Below are 21,633 nucleotides of genomic sequence, written 5' to 3' on the forward strand. Positions count from 1 at the left end.
AAATGATTTATGCGTTCAAGAATATTACACAGTACAACGTAGGACGCGTGAAAATTAGCCAGAATGGAGAGAAAACAAAAGCGGCAGAAAAAGAAAAAGCGAAGGCAAGGCTGCATAACAAAAACGAAAAAAAAAATAATAATGATAAATAATATAATTTTCTGTTTATATTCCGGGCAAAGAAGTTTAAACGGCAGAGAATCCTAGAATATCACCTATTTAGTGGTCAAGGCTGAACTGCGGTCACTCAAAGCGCGTGTACTTCTGTACCCTCACGCCTGACCATTCTTAATCTTTTATTATCTCAAATAATCCACTATTGACAGTAAGCGGTCATTTTATTCGACGATCGCTTTAAAATTCCTCAATTAAACTTTTATCGCATATTTATAAGAGCGAATCTTCACGCAGTTCAGCAATAAGCTGCACACCCGTGGAGTAAAACTGTGTTTAAAACGTTTCTAATGCTCGTAATTTATGCTGCAGCGCCCGCTTTCCCTTTATCGATGTGTGTTCTCCTACTGAAGTTTCAGCTTAGTAACAAGTTTCAAACAACGGACGAAAAAAAGCAGTAATAATAAAGCGTGAAAGAAAAACTTTTGCTCCCATAAAATGTGCGCTCAAGGTGTACTTCGCACCCATTATCCGGCTTCACCTTTCTACCGCAAAATCATTTTGGCGCTGCGAGGCAGATTATCGGCGCGACTGGCGCTCGGCAGGCAAACGGTCGCCATTGACAACAGTGACGTCACACATGTGCAACGTCATCGCATGCGTGGGAAGGTACAGCAGGAACGTATTGATAGCAGAGCCATGTAGTGAGCCAAGTAGCCGAAGGTTTAGCACATTTGTACTCTGTTTACCCACAAGGACTACACAATATTTCTTAGGAGAGGGCATTTTTGATGTGCGCCCCTCATCAACAGTGTGTCGTCGCTACGTGTTTCGTGCGTCCCTCCCGAGATTCTGACAAGCTGCGGGACTGAAGTGCTGCGCGTGCCATTTTACGAGCACGTTGCGCGACGGAACTCGTCTGCTACTTGTGGCCAAGGGCGGTCAGTTCGGGGAGTGGCGGCTTTTGCTCGCGACGATGTATCGACTGCGACCGACACTAGAAAGCATCCTTCGCTTCCAGCACCAGCTGTCTCATTTAGGAAATACGTGTCGCAGCTTGGTCTGCCCACTCTGAATCATCTTCTGGTACGCCGAGACACTCGTGCTCAACGACAACGGTGGTGCTTAACTGTTTCAGTTTCGTGGTTATCGGCTGTGCGAATCTGTAGAATTTGGCATCGTGACGTGCGCGTGTTTCGTGTCACAAACCCTCATCAGGTAAGGATTTATTGGGAGAGGGACATCGCACGATGGACTCGCTAGATATCGACCCCAGCTTCGAGCCCCAAACTCGAGCAAGGTCGAACACCTGGCCGCTTCCGAGGCCGGACAACTTTATTGACCCCGATGGCGAGGAAAAGCCAGTGGTTCCGGCCACTATACAAGAACACAGTCCCGGCGAGCACCCCGGGCTGGCACCCAAGAAAAACTCTTCGAGACGCAATGCGTGGGGGAATATGTCATACGCGGATCTAATAACCCAAGCAATTCAAAACTCGCCGGAAAAACGGTTGACTCTTGCTCAGATCTATGACTGGATGGTGCAGAATGTGCCATACTTCAAGGATAAAGGGGACAGCAACAGCTCTGCTGGTTGGAAGGTAAGTAGGTGGATATTCCATATCTAATTATCCCTTATAATCGTATCTTTACCTGAGATATACGTTTTATCTAGACATGTCAGCCAATTACCGGATCAAATGGCACGATCTCAGTTTCGGTTTGAGGAGCACTCGTATCATTGATTACACGCGGGACACACGCTTAGACACCGCGTTGCACGCCAGTGCCATAGCTGTTCTTAATCTGAAATAACTTTTCTTTGACGAAACCTCACAACTTTGCAACTTTTTATTATTACTGAGTCTTGTTTTCCAACGGGTGCCTCGTTCCATTTCATGTAATGTGATCCACGAGAAGTTTCCACTCGTTATTTTTAATTGTCGTGTCACCGTTCACAATGCTAGCTGGCAGTGACAACGCTAAAAGCCACCCAATTACTCTTCTGCAGTAACCATACAAAGTTCCTTTTGTATTTTTTTTTCCCCTTTTTTTTCTTTTTCTTTTTCTTTATTATGCTGTACGCTCCGTTATACAGTATATATGCATACCTTACTGAAAGCGGAATCACAGTCCTTAGTACTTAAGTTTCCAAATGACTAAACGCTCTCTGGCCTGGCATCTATACAGGCAGTAGGTCGTATACAGGCCCGGTTACACAACTTGTTTAACTTTTTTTGACCTTTAATGGTAATCTTCTAGCACGCTAAACGGTCGTGAAGCAGCATTGGAATTACCCTTCACCTTGGCAATCTAAGGTTGCAAATCGATACTGGTATTCCATATAATTTATTACTACGTAATAAATGGAATTGAAAACAGTTTTTGCCCTTATTTACGAATAAAAATACACTCTAGACCTTATTGATGAATAAATAAGGACGAAAGTGTAGTCAAAGACCTCAGTCTCCAAAGGAGGAAGAAATAATCCATTTCTTCATTATTCCTCAGATACTCTACATTATGGTAGATAGACCGATTCCAGCGATGTGGTTGAGTGAAGCACTTAGCAGTTGAAGTGTCAATGTCCTCCAGAAACGTGATTTATATACCAATGTGCCAAACTTAAATTCTGCCTGTACGTCGTTGTCCAGGTCATTGTCATGGTGATAATGTAAATTCAAAATTCTGTTGTGAGCTGCCTTAATTGCTCGCTTACTGACAAGTACTACAAAAAGATATCGTTTGTAATATCTTGTAAACAAGCGAATGGCTTAGTGATAAATGCATTTAAACTACTGTATTGTTATACGATACTGTACATTAAAATTAATGTCTAATCGTGTGATTACACGCTGAAATGGTGTTGGAGAAACATATCAGTGAAGTGGCAAAATGTTTGTTTATTCATTTCCATAAAAAAAAGTTTTTTTTTAAAGTCTTACCCGACTCTCAATTCCGTTTCAAAATACTCCATTGTTTGTTTAATTTTCCTCAAAACAAACATTTTAAAGCAATGAAACAAAGTGGGACATTTTTTCAATAATAAACTAGCATATTGCGAAATGTAAAATATGGAAACGATCAACTGTAACTTCCCAGGCCGATAGCGGGTTCGTGTTTAAATTCTCTGTGCACAGTTCAGAGTTCTCACTCCCAAGAAAATGCTTTTAATTAACATAACGAGAACCTTGTTTACAACAGGGAAAAATGCAAGCGGGTACTAATTAAGTACGTTATGTATCTAAATGCTACGGCCGTTTATCATCTTGATCAACTGTGAGCAAAAATCCACCCCTTTTTGGCTGTTACTGTGCTTCCTTGATCCAGGACTCTAAATAATAAGTTATTAAGATTGAACCTTCATCACCGTAGCGGTCACCTGCGAGGTTATTGAAGCACACGTGCTTTGAAGCCTGCGTGATTACTAAACACGGTGCTGTTTCTTGTATTATCTCTCTCTCTCTCTCTCTCTCTCTCTTGAACTCCTCTGACTGTATAGTCGTCCTGGAGTATAAACAGAAAATTAATTAATTTATTTTTATGGCAGAGAGAGAGAGAGAGAGAGAGAGAGAGAGATACAAATTGAGCCTTTTAATGGGCGGAAGCTTATCGGAAAAATATGTCCAAATACAGAAAATTCCTTAAAGTGAAAGAGTTTACCGGACTCCTCTTCCTTATTCCTCATAAAAAAAAAGTTGAGCTTCAGGTCAGGCTGCAAAGAAAATCCAGTATCTAGTTTCATAATAATAGATTCTAGTTAGAATTTTTAAATATAAAGAATCAAACAGTCTTAAGTTATCTGCTATATACTTTAGCCATAATTATTATACTGGTCCTTAATTCTCGCCCAGTTCATGATGAAAAGGAATACATTGAAGCACAATGCTAATTGCTCCATTAATTGTAATCAAAATACATTCCACGGAATTGAATTTCGTGGTGGAACTATTTATCTAGGCAACGGAACACAGCATTTAAGTCTGCGGGTGTCCTCCTGTCTACCCCAGTATTGCCAGGTTAATTTGGGACAGTAAAGAATTTGATGTAATAGTTGCCTTGGAGAGTTTACAACAATTCGAAACATTTAACTGCCGTAGTTTCACGTCAGTCGTAGCAGTTAACATCTTTAACACGTTGCTTACCCTCCACCCTGACTCTTTGAGATCCCCCTCCCCAAATGTGAATAGCATTATATATCCACTGTCCGTGATTAAAGAGATTATTAGCTGGAAGATTAGCTGTTAATTATTTGTACGGATCAGCTTGAAGTCTATTTAAAATCTCCTCCCTCGTCCTCCCCTAACCAATTTGGGGGAGGAACTCCTGCAGTCAAACTAAGCACTAGATAATGAAGACAACTGCGTTCAACGGTAGAAATCAACCCACTCACCAGGTGGCAAGACAGCAGGACATCGGGAAATTTGTGTATTTGCCTGAAATTCGATTAGCGTTTTCAGGGGCACAACCCATTACAATGTTAAAACTCTTATGAAAACATTGGACAACTATAGAAACGTGGGCTCTCTTGCCCTGTACAAAATTGTGATTACAAAATAAAGAAGCACTTTGCTGACAGGCACTTTCTTCTCATTTTAGCTTTTCATCCAGCAGAATTAACATCGAATGTATCAGTTTTCTATTTTGTTTATTTTATTCCGAAATAAACAAAATAGAAAATATCACGAATTTTATTCCGTGATCCGGTTACCTCATGAGTTAATCGGACTGTTTCGTAAATTATTGGTTTTAAATACCGAGCCAACTTTCGAAATGCATAAATGATCCTATGAATACATTCTGGCCAAAGTGTGTCGGATAAATGCGTGCTCATAAGCGTGTCCTTGAAAAGGTACATTACTTTCTCTACTCTAAAGCTAAAAAGAAAGGTAAATGCTAGGGAAAATACACACTCCACTTTCACTGTCTAGCAGGATAGTTTCCAGTTGTGTATTAATAATACAAAGAAGTATTATGAAATTTTCTTGTGGGCATAATTTAGTGGCACTTTCAATTCCGTCCGGCGATAAACACGGTGTTGCTTCATGATTATGCAGACAGCATGCGTGCAGTGCACATTTCAAGGCCATTGGGTGGATCAGTTCCGATACTGTATTTAGTAATGATCTCTCACCGTCTGGTTTGCTCCTTCTACAGCAGGAGAAGGAGAGAAGTGGTGAGCTTCTCGCCCTTTCAACACATTTCAAAAGAAACTAATTACTGCGGTAACATTGTGAAGCACTAAAAGCTCTTGAAGTTTACTTTTCACAATGTTTCCAATCACACCGAAATTAGAAGTCTCTTAAAAATAGCCTCTTTCTAAAATTAATCGATAATTTTAGTCCACTTTAGACAATGGGGCGAATGGCGTGAAGCAGGTGCACTTGAAGAAGACTGAAAAAAAAAAAAAAATTATTGCACCATCCAATGAGAGAAAAAGGGTAAAAATGAATTTAGGGAAAAGACGATCCGCGCTGGCCTACCTAATTTCTAAACCAGTTACTTTTTCTTTCCTTTTTGATCCACTCAAATATATTTGCTGATTAAAGATTCTTTTACCGAAATATTTAGCATAACTTGTTTACAAAGCACGTTTTGCAATGAAACTCGTGTTTATTCCAAGCGTGCTTATTGCCACACGCTGCAACAGCAGTAGTAAGTCTGTGCGGAGGAGGAATAAATAAAATTTACTCAATAAAACATCAATCTAAGCTAACATTGTTTTATATGTAGTAACTTTAAACTAACATTCTCGAACGCGGCTTCAAATTGAAAATTGTAAGAAACTGAACGCTAATTAATGAAATAATAATAATTATTATTAATAATAACATAACTGGAACATAAGGAGCCGAAGCCATTCAGCTGCATTCCGAGCCCTGATCTTGAGAAGGATTGCGTTTGGAATGCGAATGATACGTCTGTTTGTGTACTCGAAAGTGAAGGAGAAAGAAAATATAAAAGTAAAATAAGAAGCAAGAAATACAACGGAAGAATTGCGATATGAAAACTGCAATTTTACAATATATAGTTTTTTATTCATTTGCAGTTAATTATGCATTAGTTTTATTTTACAAATATATTGAATCAATGAAGGGAACGTGAAGTAAAAAGTTTTCAAGCGAAAGAAGAGCAAAGGAATTATTCAGACGATTAGCTAACTACAGAGAGAGGATAATGCACGAAATACCGGAGTGAAGAATTCAAACATGGCAAAAGAAAATGGGGTGTTTCGATTAACAGATCCAACTCTAGGCTAGTTATAAGTGCAAAGATGAAATGTCTCAAAAGATTTTTAATTCACTCAGTATTCGTTTGTCAGTATTTTAACCGTCTGAACATGTTTCATTCGAATTGAAAAACAAAATAGTAATATTGATTATTATTACAGAACTGATCATGGAACCAAAAGGAAAATAGGGGATCAGCGCTAGAATATGCGGATTCTCTGATTAAAACCTTTACAATTATTTTAATTCATACACGTGTTAGCAAACGATTGACGTCAATACCGACGTTATTCATATGCCAATTTTAAACTCGTATTTAAAAATAAAATAAGTCGTAACATGTAAACATTAGTCAATATTTCGCTTCAGCAAAAACATTCCTTTTCAGCAACTGTCATTTTCCTTTTTTATTTTAAGATTCTGTCCAGTAAAATGTGAATCTACTGTCAATAAAACAAGTAGGAGTGGGGAAAAAAAAAAAAAAAACTGCTGCTTCTCCATTTAAAATTCCTCAACGAACTCGTGATTCTGCAGGCCAGACACATCCTTCGAAACTATCAACGCCAAATGGCTATATTTAGACCCACATACTTCCCTTTTGGTGTGAGGTCAGGGTCGGGAAAAGTAAGGAGACGATACGACCATCGCCCACGTGAAAAACCCCCTTCCCACATGAGGGCTTACACGGACAAAGGCACACAGTGGATGATCCACGTTCGCTCACCGAGTGGAAGATAGCGGGGATCAGACTCCCCTGCAAGTTCTGGGGGGACAGGGATTACTTCTGCCATGAGCGACAGGGCAGAATGAAATTAGCTAATGCTATGTTAAGAAACTCATTAATCTGGAACCCATCCACGGTGCCGCACGGGATTATATTTTTCCCCTTTCGTTATTTCCAGCAGGCTGGGTCTTCAGCCTGATGTCGGCACAAATGTTAATATAATAACTAAACATACGCACACGAGGAACTTAGATGCTTCATTCGAAACAGAATATTTCTGCTTCAATATTTATAAAGAGTGAGACAGCCAACTGGGCATTTTTTTTTTTTTTTTTGTTTGCAAATACTGTAAATTGTATTACATTGTGCTGATTTATTTAAAAACTCACTGGCGTTTTAAGATTTATGGATCTCGTTATCGTATTAAAAAAAAACCCTTGGGCTTCAGTTTAAAAAGAGTTGTTTCATACTTTTGTAATTTAGGGAGATGGTTTAACAAGTGTACCCCCTTCCTCCTCCTCCCCAAAATTTGGAGAAGAAGCAACATCATGCATATTTATGACTCTAAAATACCTGGTATAATTAATTAAATAAATGGAATTGTTTCCAAAAGTGTTCTTACAATTTGCTGCTTTACAAAATAAATTAGGAATAAGTTAAACGTTCACAAGCTGTAAAAATCATATATAATAAAATCGATAAATATATTTATTATATAAATACGTAAATAAATTTGTTTATAAGATCAGTAGAGTTTGTAAATCAGAAGTGAACATGAATATTCTGGTATCTTGTGGTATGATGTGATGTGGATTCAGACGCGCAGCCTTCCTTACTCTATACTTTTATTCGATTTAATAAAAAGTGAATTTTCTTCAAATAACCAGTTCTGATCTGGCGGGGGGTGGGACAAGAATAAATAGCCGATTAGCTGAACGCGAATGCACAGTACGTATGCTTTTGAGTTTACCGTTGTTTTAGTCGATATCACTACTAAATACGGTACTCTCTCTAACTCGTGACTGTCCCACGATATAAACAGAAAAACTTCTTTTTTTTTTTTAATTCATACTTCAACCTTAGAGGTCAGTTAAAATTGATCGGGTTCGCTTGACATGGTGGGCATCGATTGTTTTAAATAATATTCGAAGATTTAATATTTTTCTTCGATCTTCTAAGTATAATTTAAGATGCCAATAATTTGATCTTCGATCTTAAATTATTGGCATCTTTCTTGTTAACTGATTCCTCGTGTTATATCTAAATTTAATTTATAAGAAAGATACCTTGAAAAGCTGTTTGAATTTGTTAAATATTCTACATAGAGGTTCCAAATGGGTGAATTATACTTATAGGTAAAATTATTAAGAAATCCGGACAAATTATTTTCATTAATCCTAACTGTTTCCAAGTGTGCTTGATAATATATGTATTACTGTAATAGAAAAACATAAGTCCTATATTTTTGGAGGTTTTTATATATTATGCCTTCTTATGAACGCACAAGTTCTGTAAACTTGAAACATCAAACGATTTCCTGCACATCATTCATGAATATTACCGAGTTTCTTTCTTTCGAATATTCAGCTTTCCCTTGTATGCTATGCAATCCCAAAAATATCCGCTTAAGGCTATCTCTGTTCACCATACAGAAAGATATGGAAGCAGCAGGTAGCAGTTACACTTCAGAGTGTATGTTTTGTAAGCCTAACTAAGTGAAATACAGCTGACCTCTATTTCAATTCGTTCAGGTATTCGTGTGGCGTAAAGTAAACGGAGTAGATTCCAAAGCAGCGGGAGCGTCTTTGAAGCAGCAGAACAAGCGGTGCAACTCCAATTAAGACCATTAGTAAACCTTTATGCGAGACAATCCATAGTTTGTGTTGCAAAAGAGTACGTTTATTTTGAATCAAAGACGTTTTTTGAACCCGACATCAGTAAAAGTTGAGTCACATTCAGTGATCAGGAGGAACAGGAAACAAAACGGAATCTCTGAAATTATGCTACTCTTGATTTGGCGTGCGCGATCACAAAATTTGTGATCGCGCAGAGAATAATTACGGGTACAAATATATATATTAAACAGAGTTCCCTTCCTTTACCAGGGTTCGTTTATTAAAATTTTAGAAACCCTTCACCAGGTCCTCGTTCAGATGCGTAAATGGATTACGCATCTGAACCTTGAGGTAGACCTGATAAAGGGCCTGTAACGTGATGCTTATTTATTAAAATTATTTATCACGATGTATGGAGTGTTTGAATAATTTATTTCTTGATAGATAACACCGTGAAGAAAACATCTCGTTAAACTGCACAGTGATATCAATAACTCGAAATTTTCGTATTTAATATTCCTTTGTGTAAATCGATACAAATACAAAACCCAGAATTTTCCTTCTTCGTGTTTTACCTTTAGTATCGCTTTATAATAATGTAATGTATTTATAATTATTAATTAAATACGGATATTCTGGCGTTTATACATTTATCAACCATTACGTTTTTCGCTCTAGAGGTCGATGAGTGGATCAAGTTACATCTCATTTTAAGGGTAGTTTTCTCGCTATAATTTTTCAATTAACAAACCGGAAAACAGATACTGCGGTTGATATAATTGTTTTCTTTATTTCTTATTGTGTTATGGCAGTCCTGAGTTATTCGCGAATGAAGGATCGATAACATGAAGAAGTGAAACGTAGCAGAGGAAACGCTAAGTGCTTTAGACCTTGCCATCACTTGTAGATGATTCTGTCATTCATCTTATCAACACAGCTCTCACATGATACGAGATAGTACCCGTATGTAGGGCAGGTTTAGTACTAGCATAAGCTAATAATCAAAGTCGTGGTACATAATTTGGGGAAAATTTAATACGAAAGCTTGTGTATAATTCAGCCATATTACCACTTTACTCACTGAACAGTACATACGAGTATTTATTTTTATTATTATTATTTTTTTTTTTATAATAAGCACCCCTCACTCACACAAATTTCTCTTTTATACACCTTTTCTTATTTTCTCTTTCTCCTTTTTCCAAATTAAATGAAATTAAATTTACTCTTTAAAGCCACGAATGCTAGAATTCTTTCGATTTAGCCACCGTCTTTAAGAAATTTCAGTAAGCTAAAGATGTAGCCTACAGCGATATTTATCTGTGGATGGCATGGAAGACAAGAGGCAGTGGAAGCAAATAAAAAAAATATTAATAAGTAATTTCTTTCCCAATTCCACCGTTGCCAAATAAAATAATTTCAGAGCAGAAGTTCAAGTCAGGAGAGTCTGAGTTGTGCGGCTGTAGCCCCGACATTACGGCAACCAATAAGAAAAACGCACTCCTGCATCGAAGCCATATCGGCGTACTTTATTTTAGTACTTAAAAAAAAAAAAATTGAAGTCGCATTTGTTGTGTGCTCGATCGGTGTCGACAAAATTTTGTTCGTATTCCACTCCCGATATCTTAAAAAAGGGCCATTATGGTTTTGCTTTTCTCGTCTAAATGTGGATTTGTCGGTTTGTTGGATGAAGATCAGAAGTTTCTGGATAGCAAAATCGCTCGATATTCAACTGAAATCTGTTATATAAATCCCGGAAAAAGTTCTTCCAGCCATAGAGGTGGCTTGAACCAGGCTTCAAGTCACGTTGTGTTATCATCTAAGCGGCCGAGCCCTCTAGTGTGTACCATAATGAAGATTCTCTTCCCGTACACCATTTCCTATTTGAAACAAAGAAAAAAAAGTGACAGCCTTTTCACTTGAACAGCAAGTTTTAGTTTCATAAACAAACTCCATCTCAGACGAAAAAAAAAAAAAAAAAAATGCTGAATCAATTATCTAGAGATGAAAGTTGAAAGAAATTAATTTAATCTACAAGACAACCTCTCAGGTTGCTTGCTTTACTTCCTACTTTTGAAAAGGAAAATATTAGCTGCAACATAAAATCCCTTTGTGAATAATGTTCATCTCTTTTTGCTTTTCTTCATTTTGTGGGCTTTAATTGAAAAACTGAGACCTCTATGCGGAGACACTTGGAAGAAACAGCCTCTAACTTTCCAGCACCTCCAATAGCAGACTAAAACACTTGAGCTTGAGGAAGCTCTTGTTCTCAATATAAAACCACCTACTTGAATATCCGGTAGCAGCAGCCACGGAAAGATAAGTGTCTGTAAAGATGCTAATGCCGCTACCCACATGTACTACACAGAAGCAAGCAACGATTCTGTCAAGGCAGCTAGCGCAATTTCCGGATATCGTTGGTTCAACTCTTCATTAAGAAATACAGTACTTCTTTTTTCAGCGAGAAACTTCTTTAAATACCATAATTCAAAATGCACTGCCATCTATTCTGATAGAAGGCCTTTAAATATCGGCTGGTATGCTACTTTTGATTCATTCATTGACGGCTTCGTTTGTGTTCGATTACAGTTCCCAGGATTTCTAAATAAAGACTGTTATTCGCACGATATATAAGACATTTGCCATAGAACCCATCTTGTCAATCATACGGATTGCTGTTCTATAGAAGTCTGTGAGTGGCAATTTTAAAAACTTAAGGAAAAAGTAGTTAAGCAAGAAAATTATTTTTGTTTAAAATAAAACATATATTTAATTTTAACACGCTTATGTATTATGCATATTAGCTGGCCATTGTTTTAAAATGTGTAGCTTTAAATTGTATAGATACAGAAGTAATCACATTATACAGGTTTCCGATTTTCGGTCAATAATACTCTCAATATTCATAATATTTTTTTAAAGAATGAATGAAGAATGCTCCGATGAAGATTTAAAAAGCACAATATGTTTAAACATTGAAAATTACAGGCGAGATAGTCGTTCTACAGAAAATGAACTGAGCAGGAAAAACCAAAGTACAGGATTCCCCCCGCCTCGCTTTAATTGGAACTGCTGCTAGGTAATCTGTGTAAACGTGTCCCGCGAGCTCTTTCTGAGTTTCGAACGTAAAACAAAGTTTGAAGCTGGAATAAGTTGCTTTCCAAACTTTTGTAATTCGCAGTTCAATATAATGTGATCGAGATTTATAAGAAAAAAAACAGGAACGTGTGAAAAAATATGTGTGCGTTTCTCCTCCAATACAGTATTTATTATGTTTCGAATGTTTTCAAACAAATGTCCCCCTCTCCCCCAACATATTTGATTTGATAGCGGTTACTGTGATATGAATACTATTCAAAATACAGTATAAATGGAAACATCTAATCATTAACAGTAATTCCGCAGGTGCTGTGTTCGTTTTTTTCCGGGAGGTAACTGAAAAGCGGAGGTCTTCGTGTAGCATGTCAATTTTCAGGTGTCATGAGAGAGATTGCTGGTTCGGCATATCTTGTACAGGTAGCAGTAAGCTGACGTAAAACGTCTTCAAGGATTTATACACCTTACTTTTAAGTAAACAACGCTCTCTCTCAAAAACAATACTTAATATGCTTTGTTGGTCTCCTGTTTCCATTTTCCCGGTACAGTCCACGCAACCCGCTGTCCACAGCACAAATAAGCCACTTAACGCTATCTATTCAAAAACTGATTTACAGTGATTTCAGACACTGCACATCCCGACTGAATTGGTGCTATTTCATAATAGCAGCACCGGTGAACACCTGATAAGGTCATTATCGCTTCATATCGGCCTTTTCATCAAGCAAATCAAAGTGTCAGCGCAGGAATCCGGATTGCTGGGAACGCCCTAAGTGGAGGTCAAACTCCCGTCTTCCCACGTTGTCGTTTTGAGAACACGCCTGTTGTGTATTTATTGTGTTACAGTTTAGAGACATTAGAATACTTAGTTACGAATACTTCGGTTTAGTACAACTGTGGCCATTCGATTATTTTGGCTATGGAAGGTTATCTCTTAGATCCTTGCTGAGGAGCGCCTTTCTTGTTGTTCTTGAACTAACTGCTAAAGATTCTGAGTAGACAAATTGAATAGGCAACAGAATGAGACTACGAATGGAGTTTCACACTATTGGATTATCTGACGTCACTGGTCACCTTTTGTTCTTTTTTAAGCCAAGCCCTCACTATTTATTTACATCTGTTGTTGTGGAAGGAAGACAATGTGGATGACCCTCGTATCATTCCGGAAGAATGTTGACATCACATTTCCTTCCGAAGTGAATTGTTTTCTCTGACAATCTTCTTAGGGACAGCCGCTAAATGGTCTGACTCTTCTCCTGCGGATATGATAAGATCCATTTTTGCGCTTCAGTTCGTGACCACCCTTCATGCGTGTGCTTCCTGACAAATAACACTGTTTACTATGTAAACTACTGTAGATCCCGTATGTGACCATTCAGTACAAAGGCCACTCTGTTTATAGTTCTTAGTTTCTTTCACTCTGCTATGTTTTGCTTGTGGACGGTCGAGTTACTTCTGAAGCAGTTTCGCACTGGCGGATTCATAATATCGTTAGATTTGATGTCCTGCTGATAGGATCATGGGTGTGAAGTGTGTTACTTTGATTTTAATTCATAGCAACGTGATATTAACGTGCTACTCTTTTTTCCCCCTTGCTCTTTTCTTTCTTTCTTTCTTTTTGCTTCATGATGAATGTTTTCTGGCACAGCTCTGTACAACTCGTGGTAACTTTAGTGTTTCTATTTATATTTGCAACAGTAAAAATAGCAAGGTGTAATAGTGAAGATTCTATGCAGACCTCACGGAACGGATTTAGCATTTTATTAAAGATGTATCCGAATGAAAGATATAATAAATATTCAAGAGAATTTTCAGGATAATTAGTCCTTAATTTGGAGATTATTTTCATGGATACAGCTTTCCCTAACAGTCAAATTCGGGTGGAGAATTCTGGAATTTTTGTTACAAATTTCAGTAATTTTATACCTTGCACAGCACCCCCGAGACATTCTTATGTGAATCCTTCAGGATGTCGTGTGTGTAAGAGGATCTGGAGGTATGGTCGTGTGCGTGCGTTGATATATATATATATATATATATTCTGTACTGATTGTGATGTGTGAAAGTCAAAAAACGAATGGGAACATCCATAGTTTACCTACAGACATCGTTTTAGCAAGGCCATTCAGACAATCACGTGGTGATTATTTTGAGCAAAATAATACGCATCTTCTGCTCGTATATTATTATTATCATTTTATTTCCACATCAGTGGACACCACTGGAACAGCTTGATTCGGCTAGAGGGGTGTACATTATACAAATTCCAGTTGATTATACTGATTGGAATTGCAAGAAGTCAAAACAGATTGAAAATACACAACAGAATAAAAATAAATAAAAAAATAAATAATAAACAATAGAAAACACAACGGTGAGTCCAGGGAAGCCTTGGCAGGGAATTCTTTTCACATAATGCTTATTGAGTTCTTTCACTATGTACTAATAGTGTTAATAAACGTAATGCTAATTTTCCTATCCAGAGTACTAATATACTGTATTTTGTTTGTTTTTTTCAATAAGTAGGCCAAATATTCTTTGCGTGTTTCATAAAAGGACTTAACTGAAATGTATAAATAAGTATTAATGTTTGCTAATTCTGTTACTTAGACGTTTCCAAGGGCATTTACCTTTCTCCTTGAGCAGAACGCTTGGAATTTCGCCAGTTCTTTTTGCGACTTTAACGTACCAGCGCCTCAACCTAACAATCCATGGGATACTGAGATGTACTGGGTTACGTACACGTGTGTCGTGTTGCTATTCGTGTTTCTTACTGTCCGTCAAACAGGTAGTTTCTTAAACATTATCAAAGTAAATCGCTTAATGTACGATAAAAAAAAATAAATAAAAACGTATAACCTTGCGCATGCATAGAGAGCAACTTTTGCTTTCATATAAATAAAAATACACTTTCTGTTAATACTCGGTGACGTCCACATAGGATCAATCTACTAGGGATGTTTCTCACAATAGAATTAGTCTGAGTTTTGGAAATGTCAACGATTCTCCCTGAACTTTGCGGCTTTTACTGGTGTAGTCTATCCAATATTCATGCATTTTCAGTAACTCTATTTATAGAAATACTCTTTCTCTCCCAAAATCATCCCTGAGACCAAGTTTGAGTTAACAGTGAGCAATAACTGGCGACCGAGTCGTATATAAATTATAATTCGGAGACCAGAAGACCAAACCAAACACCGCACGTGATAGCACACTTGATGTTAGATTACTGTGAAGGACATTCGATGTTTTTTGAGATAAACTCAAGTGAGGAACCAACAAAGTTCTTGAAAGGTGTAACCTGAGATTATCACGACGGCTGTTTAGATGAATAATGATTAGAATTTGGGGAGGTGAGGGGGAAGAGTAAGTTTTGATGCTGAATCATGACTTTACTACTACTTGAATAAGGTACATGATGAATCATGATTTACTATTACGTGCAACCCAAAGAAATTAGTTTATTAACATATAACAAAAGAAAGAGCCCTAAAACAGCCATGCCTTCGTCCCCTACCCATACCACGCGGCCCTGATATGTATGAAAGATAGAGAAATGTTACTGTTCTCTCTGCTTGTCTTGCATCCCTAAATTTATACGCGTAGCTCCTCTACCCACCTTTTCTTCTGCCACGTGTAAAAAAAAAATATCCGAATACAGTATTTAATCTTAATGTAGCTTATGATTCGAACAATTGCACGTATCTGTAGTGCGCATTTGGTGCGCGTGTCTCCACCAGCTGACTGGGAATTGCGACTAAGTTACCGACAGCATCTAACTGACCTTGAAGTGATTTCTTACCGGTATGTACGAAGATAAGCGCCGTATATCGAGTTGGCTGCTGCAACAAGGTACTCGCGTATAATGAAGACTGAAAGGCTTCAGAATTACAGGGGAAACAATAGGCCAGGTAACAAATCATAATCCGAGCTACGTCTTATAAAAATACAACGGAGGCGGCCTCACGTCAACCAAATGCCACTCATTTCTTGTTAGGGGTCGCAGGATAGAACAGGTATGGAAGCATCCGCATGTAGGCCCTGTTCTATGAATATCACCACGAGTGATTTAAGGAGCCTTATCAGAAGCGGTTTTTTTGACAAAAAGTATGTCGCTGTGGCCAAGGTGACTTATATAAGGCTAATGTCCGGGATGGATGTAACAAAAGTTGAGGCTTAAAGCTGTTCGCAACAGTTTTCATACATTTAGAGGACACGTGAAGGTCGTATATCGACGAATACTTCTGGCTGAGCAGAGTCTGTATCATGAATCCACAGCCAATGGTTGTCTATGGTTACAGTATATATAATTCTTTAAAAAAAAGAAACACTAAGTAAAGAATTTATAATTATGTCTTTTGGCTTCTCTGATTGACACAGTTATTATGACCAGTTTTTCTTACAGTTTTACACACACACACACGTACACAATGGACGCCACTTATTTTGATCACTTCGGGACAGCTTAATTGGTAAAAATAATCGATTGGTAATAGTAACCGAAGGAACAAGAATGCAGCTGTTCAGCGGTATTTGTTGATGCAAAGCAGAAATGTGCTCATGAGAAGACTGCAGTTGATAGAAAGAAAACATTACAATCAAGCAATATAAATACTTTAATTTGCCTCTCTACTGTTTCTTCAGAATAAAAAGTCATGAATAAAAACGAATAAAAAGTGTCAATGTTTCTGGAAATCGATACAAACCATCGAAAACAAATAAAGAAAATATTAAAATGAAGAATTGGAAAAGGGTTAATGCTCTGCTGGCAAGTCAGATCGGTAGGATAACAGATACAGTACTCTCTTTCACGTAGTAACGAAACCGGCAGCCACATGAACTAACGATGCAACAGCAGTAACTGGATATGCAACGTGTCGCAGTTCAAGAACAAATGTTACACAATCACTTCCACTGCACATGCGTAAACTGCGCGATAAGGCAAAAAGCGATAACATGAACCGAAGCGCTGGATAGAATAAATGACGTTTCCTCTATGTGTTAGTATACACGTAATCGAGGCTTCTTACAAGAGAAACGTTAAACGAATGATAACATCAACCGTGATTACAATAAGCGGCATGCACGTTGTGTGTTTGAAAAATAAGCTCTAATTTTTTTTCACGCAGCCCTCATACACTTGTATGCCATTCTTCCATTCATATAGATTTTAGAGGTTAAACACTGTAGCAGATTCAAACAACTTCTCTGAGAATCCTATATTATAAGATCATTGCATAGCACACTAAAACAAGCAGGGATATGGGGGGGGGAGGAACCTCAAGGTCATTCACTTGGCTTCCCGCTCCTACTATAACTGGAGGTAAAGACCAAGTGAGTGAGTGACCTTGAGGCGCCCGTTCTCACTCCCTGCTATAGCACGTGGGTTAACATTTCCAATCATACCATCATGGTGCTCCATATGTCCACTCTGAATCATTTAATAAATACGCCAACCTTCATATATACTATGTGCGTATTTTTTTCTTTACATTTTGGAATTCGAATTATTTATTCTAAAACATTTATCCATTTGCTCATCCGATACAACAATCCTTAATGAAGTTGCATGCCTCTCCTTCTATAAACATTTAAGAAAATCAATGGGGGCGCATTTACTTCTACTAAAGTACTTTTACATCGAGCCATATTGCGCATGAGCGTTAACGATGTCCTTGTAACATGGAAAGATTTCAAAATGAGTTGCATTTTTTCCCCGCATATATTTCATATTTATAATGTATATTCTCAGCATCTGCCAACTAATAGTAGCTTTGCACGGTTGCCTGAACTTTGCCCTTATCACGAGTGTCTTACAAATGGAGAAGATAAAAAAAAAGTGAAGGCTAGTAAAAAAAAGCAGCTTATTTCCACAATAAGATAAATTTTGAGACAAAAAAAAAGGGGTGGGGGGGTAAAGAGGGAAAAAAAGAGAGCGAGGGAAGTTGAGGCTAAATGGAAATCTGGTGGGCACGCTGTGAAGATAAATCGAATACAAGAACATCGTATTACATACTTATTATTTAATTTAATATTTTTTGAAATATTTCATTTGTTATGGATGAACTGGAGACAGCAGATAATCCGTAAGATACGGAATACTTACAAAAACAAAATAATAAATGGTGTGTTCTGATGTAAGCAAGACCATCCCGACATTGCAGTTATACCAACGATCTCTTTTATTTTATTAATTTTTATTTGCAATTTTGGAATGGGTGCAAAAATAAACTTGTCTGGATCATCAAAATACTGTACCTTGGACAAATATTCTATCCTTTTAAAGTGCATATAAAAAATAATGTTGAGGGGAGAAAGCTTTCCAAGTTCCTTTTTATTTTCTTTCTCCTTTTTTTTATATATATATTCATATCCGTTCCCGTGATATTCTGTAACCTTTTGTTCCCCTTGAACGTATATTTCTCAAGTGCGCGCTATATATTTTAAAGGACTATAGGTATTAGTTGTTGGCAATTTTCCAATTGATAATATTACAGCTATGTGTAGTAAAGACAGGCTACTGTGCTTAGAAAGGGCACATTTAGCGTTGCTTATCTCAGCCGCCAAATTGGAATGAGTACTTGTGCATATCATTCCTAAACACGGATATTTTAAAATATCACCACTATAGATAAAATGTTATCTCTGAAACCATTACTGATTTTGCGTCTCTTCCATTATACGATGTCGCCGCCCCTATTCGGCGGTTTATTACGGAAAACACAACACGACCATCAACATGGACGCCCTTAATGGCGAACGTTGCTGCTACTGTCTCTTTTTCGTCGCGATCGGATGACACGCTGCTTGGAGTAACCACCTGTTGGACGGGCTGACTTTGCCCGCATGCGCGTTACTGATCTGTGACGCAACCGTGTCGCACCAACGGAGCGACGTAGAAGTATGTGCGGAGCTGGCATATGCGTTAGAAAGCGATAATTTGTACATGTAATCTGTAGTTTTTATTTTAATTTTCATTGTGTACATAAAATACCATTTCTTATAATTTGATTATATTATATGATTCTTACTTATTATTATGATATCTATCTATCTTTATGCGGTATTTAGGAAGATAATTTTTTGAATATATGGGCATTAGTAGCGGATATTATGTACTGTGAATATTAGTAGTGGCAAATGATGCAAGGAAAGCAAACTTATGCAGCATCAGCCAAAAAAAAAAAAAAAAAAAAAAAAGAACAAAACACAATTCATCTATTCCCTCTAATAATTTGTGTAAATCCTTCCTTGAATTTATTCGCACTACGAACTTCCATAAAACTAAATGAACGCTTGTTCCAACAGTCAGCATACGATTTCCTGTAATAGCTAATTTACCGATTTAATGTTTGCATTCGTCTGGAAAGTATACCAAGTAGTTTATAATATTTTATCTATCAAATAAAATAAAATAAGTGCTCATTTATAACTCCTCTCTTGCACTCAGTGACATTATTTGATCTCCACAGTGTAAAAAGATGAAATAATTATAGCGTTTAGCATGTAAAATGGTCAGAGTGGGAAGTTGTCGTCGATGAATACAAATTATCCTGTTTTTTTTCGGGAGGAGGAAGGGGAGGGATTGAAGAACCAACTTAGAAAAATGGCAACGCTTTTAAAAGCCCACTTCTAGAATAAAATTCAGTTTTGATGTACCTGCTTAGTGAATAGAAGTTAAGCAGTCCTAATAACAGTAGGACTGCTTAGAAGTTAAGCAGTCCTACTGTTATTTATTTATTTATTTATTTTTGTGAAGCGTAAAAAATTTCATGAGTGATTGAATTTGAACAAAAGAGTAAGGAAAGAAAATTTTAAAAAGCACGCAAATCTTTCTGTTCATTGTAGAACTAGAGCATTCTAAAGAAGATCGTCTTAAATATTTAATTATCATAAATGAGGAAGGGCCCCCCCCCCCCCAAATATGTACCACCACATCGTGCACAGAATGGAACATCTATATAAATAAATTTTCTGTTTATATTACAAGAGGGCTAGAAGAGTTCACAACATAGAGAATACAATAATATTTTAGTGGTGTCACTTCGATTCTAATCAGCGGTCATGAGGAATTCTCCACTTCCAATGACTACTTGGCTTCTTGATAGGCGCCTCCGTAGCCAGGTGGGAAGGAGCAGTAGTGCGTAATACACGCTTCTTGATTAGACCGGGGTTCGAGCCCGTCACCACCAAATACGGAGGATGCGGAAAGGTCAGGGAATGACCACCGCATATCCCGGAGCAATATGGCCTTAGTTGCTAATGCTCCTAAAAACCAAATAACAACCAAACAAAGCTTCTTGATAGAGACCGTACAATGCAGAGATGTACAAAATGCAAAATCGTGAATTTTAGAATTTAAATCAGAAAGGGAAAAATTCAGAAATAAGGGGGGGGGGGAATAAAGTAGGAAACACCATCATGGGCATTTCGTTTTTATTTGGCTTCATTTCAAGTTGTACAATCTAATTTTATCGTCTTTGTTTAAACTCCTTCTAAAAAATATAAACAAAAAGGAACGTGTTCGTGTACAGCAATCTTCTGACTGCCAAACGCCTGGCTTTCCTGTAAAGTACTGCCTTAAATTGGGAACAATTTTCCCAAGGATATAACTACTAGGGCTTGCAAACCGGTTTTATAAAACCGGTTAAATCGGTTTTCATATTGAGTTGTTAAAACCGAAACCGAGCTTCTAAAACCGGATTAGAATATTTTTTTAGTTAGCCCTCAAATATAGTTTTTTGTTTGTTCGTTTGTCTGGATCGTTCAACTGCTTTATGTTTTAAACATGTTTTTTTTTTTTATTTTACGTTTAGGTACGAATCTCATGGGCAAGTGGCCCAAATCTAGGAGGGGTACCTTTTATCTTCCCACCTGTATCATGGCACGATGCAGGTGTACTCATTTACGACTGAGTGAGTCGGAGCGATAGCGTAAAAGAAAATGCGCAACATTTCTCCGTTCCATCTATCTTGTTCGCCAGGCAAGTTATGGAACCCGCCTTATTGATGGTTTCCCACTAGAAACAGATTTCGCTGAATATTGCATCAAATTTCAATCGTAGAAAGTTTTTTGCTTCTTTATTCCTATTAAATTTGCGATCAAATGTTCACCAAAAAGCAGCTTCACCAAATTTAGCTTTTATGTAATTTTGAAAATATAATAGATTTAATTGGGGGAAAAAATTGCCAGTAAATAAATAAAAAATTTCTTTCGTGAAAATTTTGAAACTTGCCTCGTTTAGACTTTTCATTCAGTGCTTGCGGGAGTGACGCATAGTATTGTGCCTTTGTTATCTTCAATATTTTTACTTAAAATTGTCGGTGATATAAATTCCTACTAATTAATATTTATTACTCTTAATATGTCTAAGATGAAATCAAATGTATGGAATTATTTTGCTCGAAAAAGCAAAGATGAAGCACAATTTTCGAAATGTCAGAAAATAATGAAGTCGTCTGCAGGATCTACATCATCTTTGATGTTGCATTTGAAGAAAATGCATCAGATTGACATTAAACAAGATAACAGTGAACCTCCCGTAAAAATGGTAAGAACATTAGAAAACTTTATCGTTAAAAAATTTATGGAAGAAGATATTTCAAAATTAGCTGCTTTAGATGGATTGTCTTTT

At 37.2% G+C, this 21,633-nt stretch overlaps 1 protein-coding gene across 1 annotated transcript in view; it reads left to right on the forward strand.

Annotated features, from left to right (window-relative positions):
* Window positions 1–810: 810 nt before the first annotated feature.
* Window positions 811–21,633, forward strand: part of LOC150088227 (forkhead box protein O-like) — a 266,376-nt gene continuing 245,553 nt past the window's right edge. Inside the window, exon 1 of the mRNA XM_090369397.1 lies at window positions 811–1,715. Within this exon, the coding sequence (XP_090225523.1) occupies window positions 1,365–1,715 (351 nt within the window). The 5' untranslated portion in view covers window positions 811–1,364. The remainder of the gene's footprint in view (window positions 1,716–21,633) is intronic.

The sequence above is a fragment of the Mastigoproctus giganteus genome, chromosome 3, assembly GCF_048544385.1.
Source record: "Mastigoproctus giganteus isolate SK-2022 chromosome 3, ASM4854438v1, whole genome shotgun sequence".
Lineage (NCBI taxonomy): Eukaryota > Metazoa > Arthropoda > Arachnida > Uropygi > Thelyphonidae > Mastigoproctus > Mastigoproctus giganteus.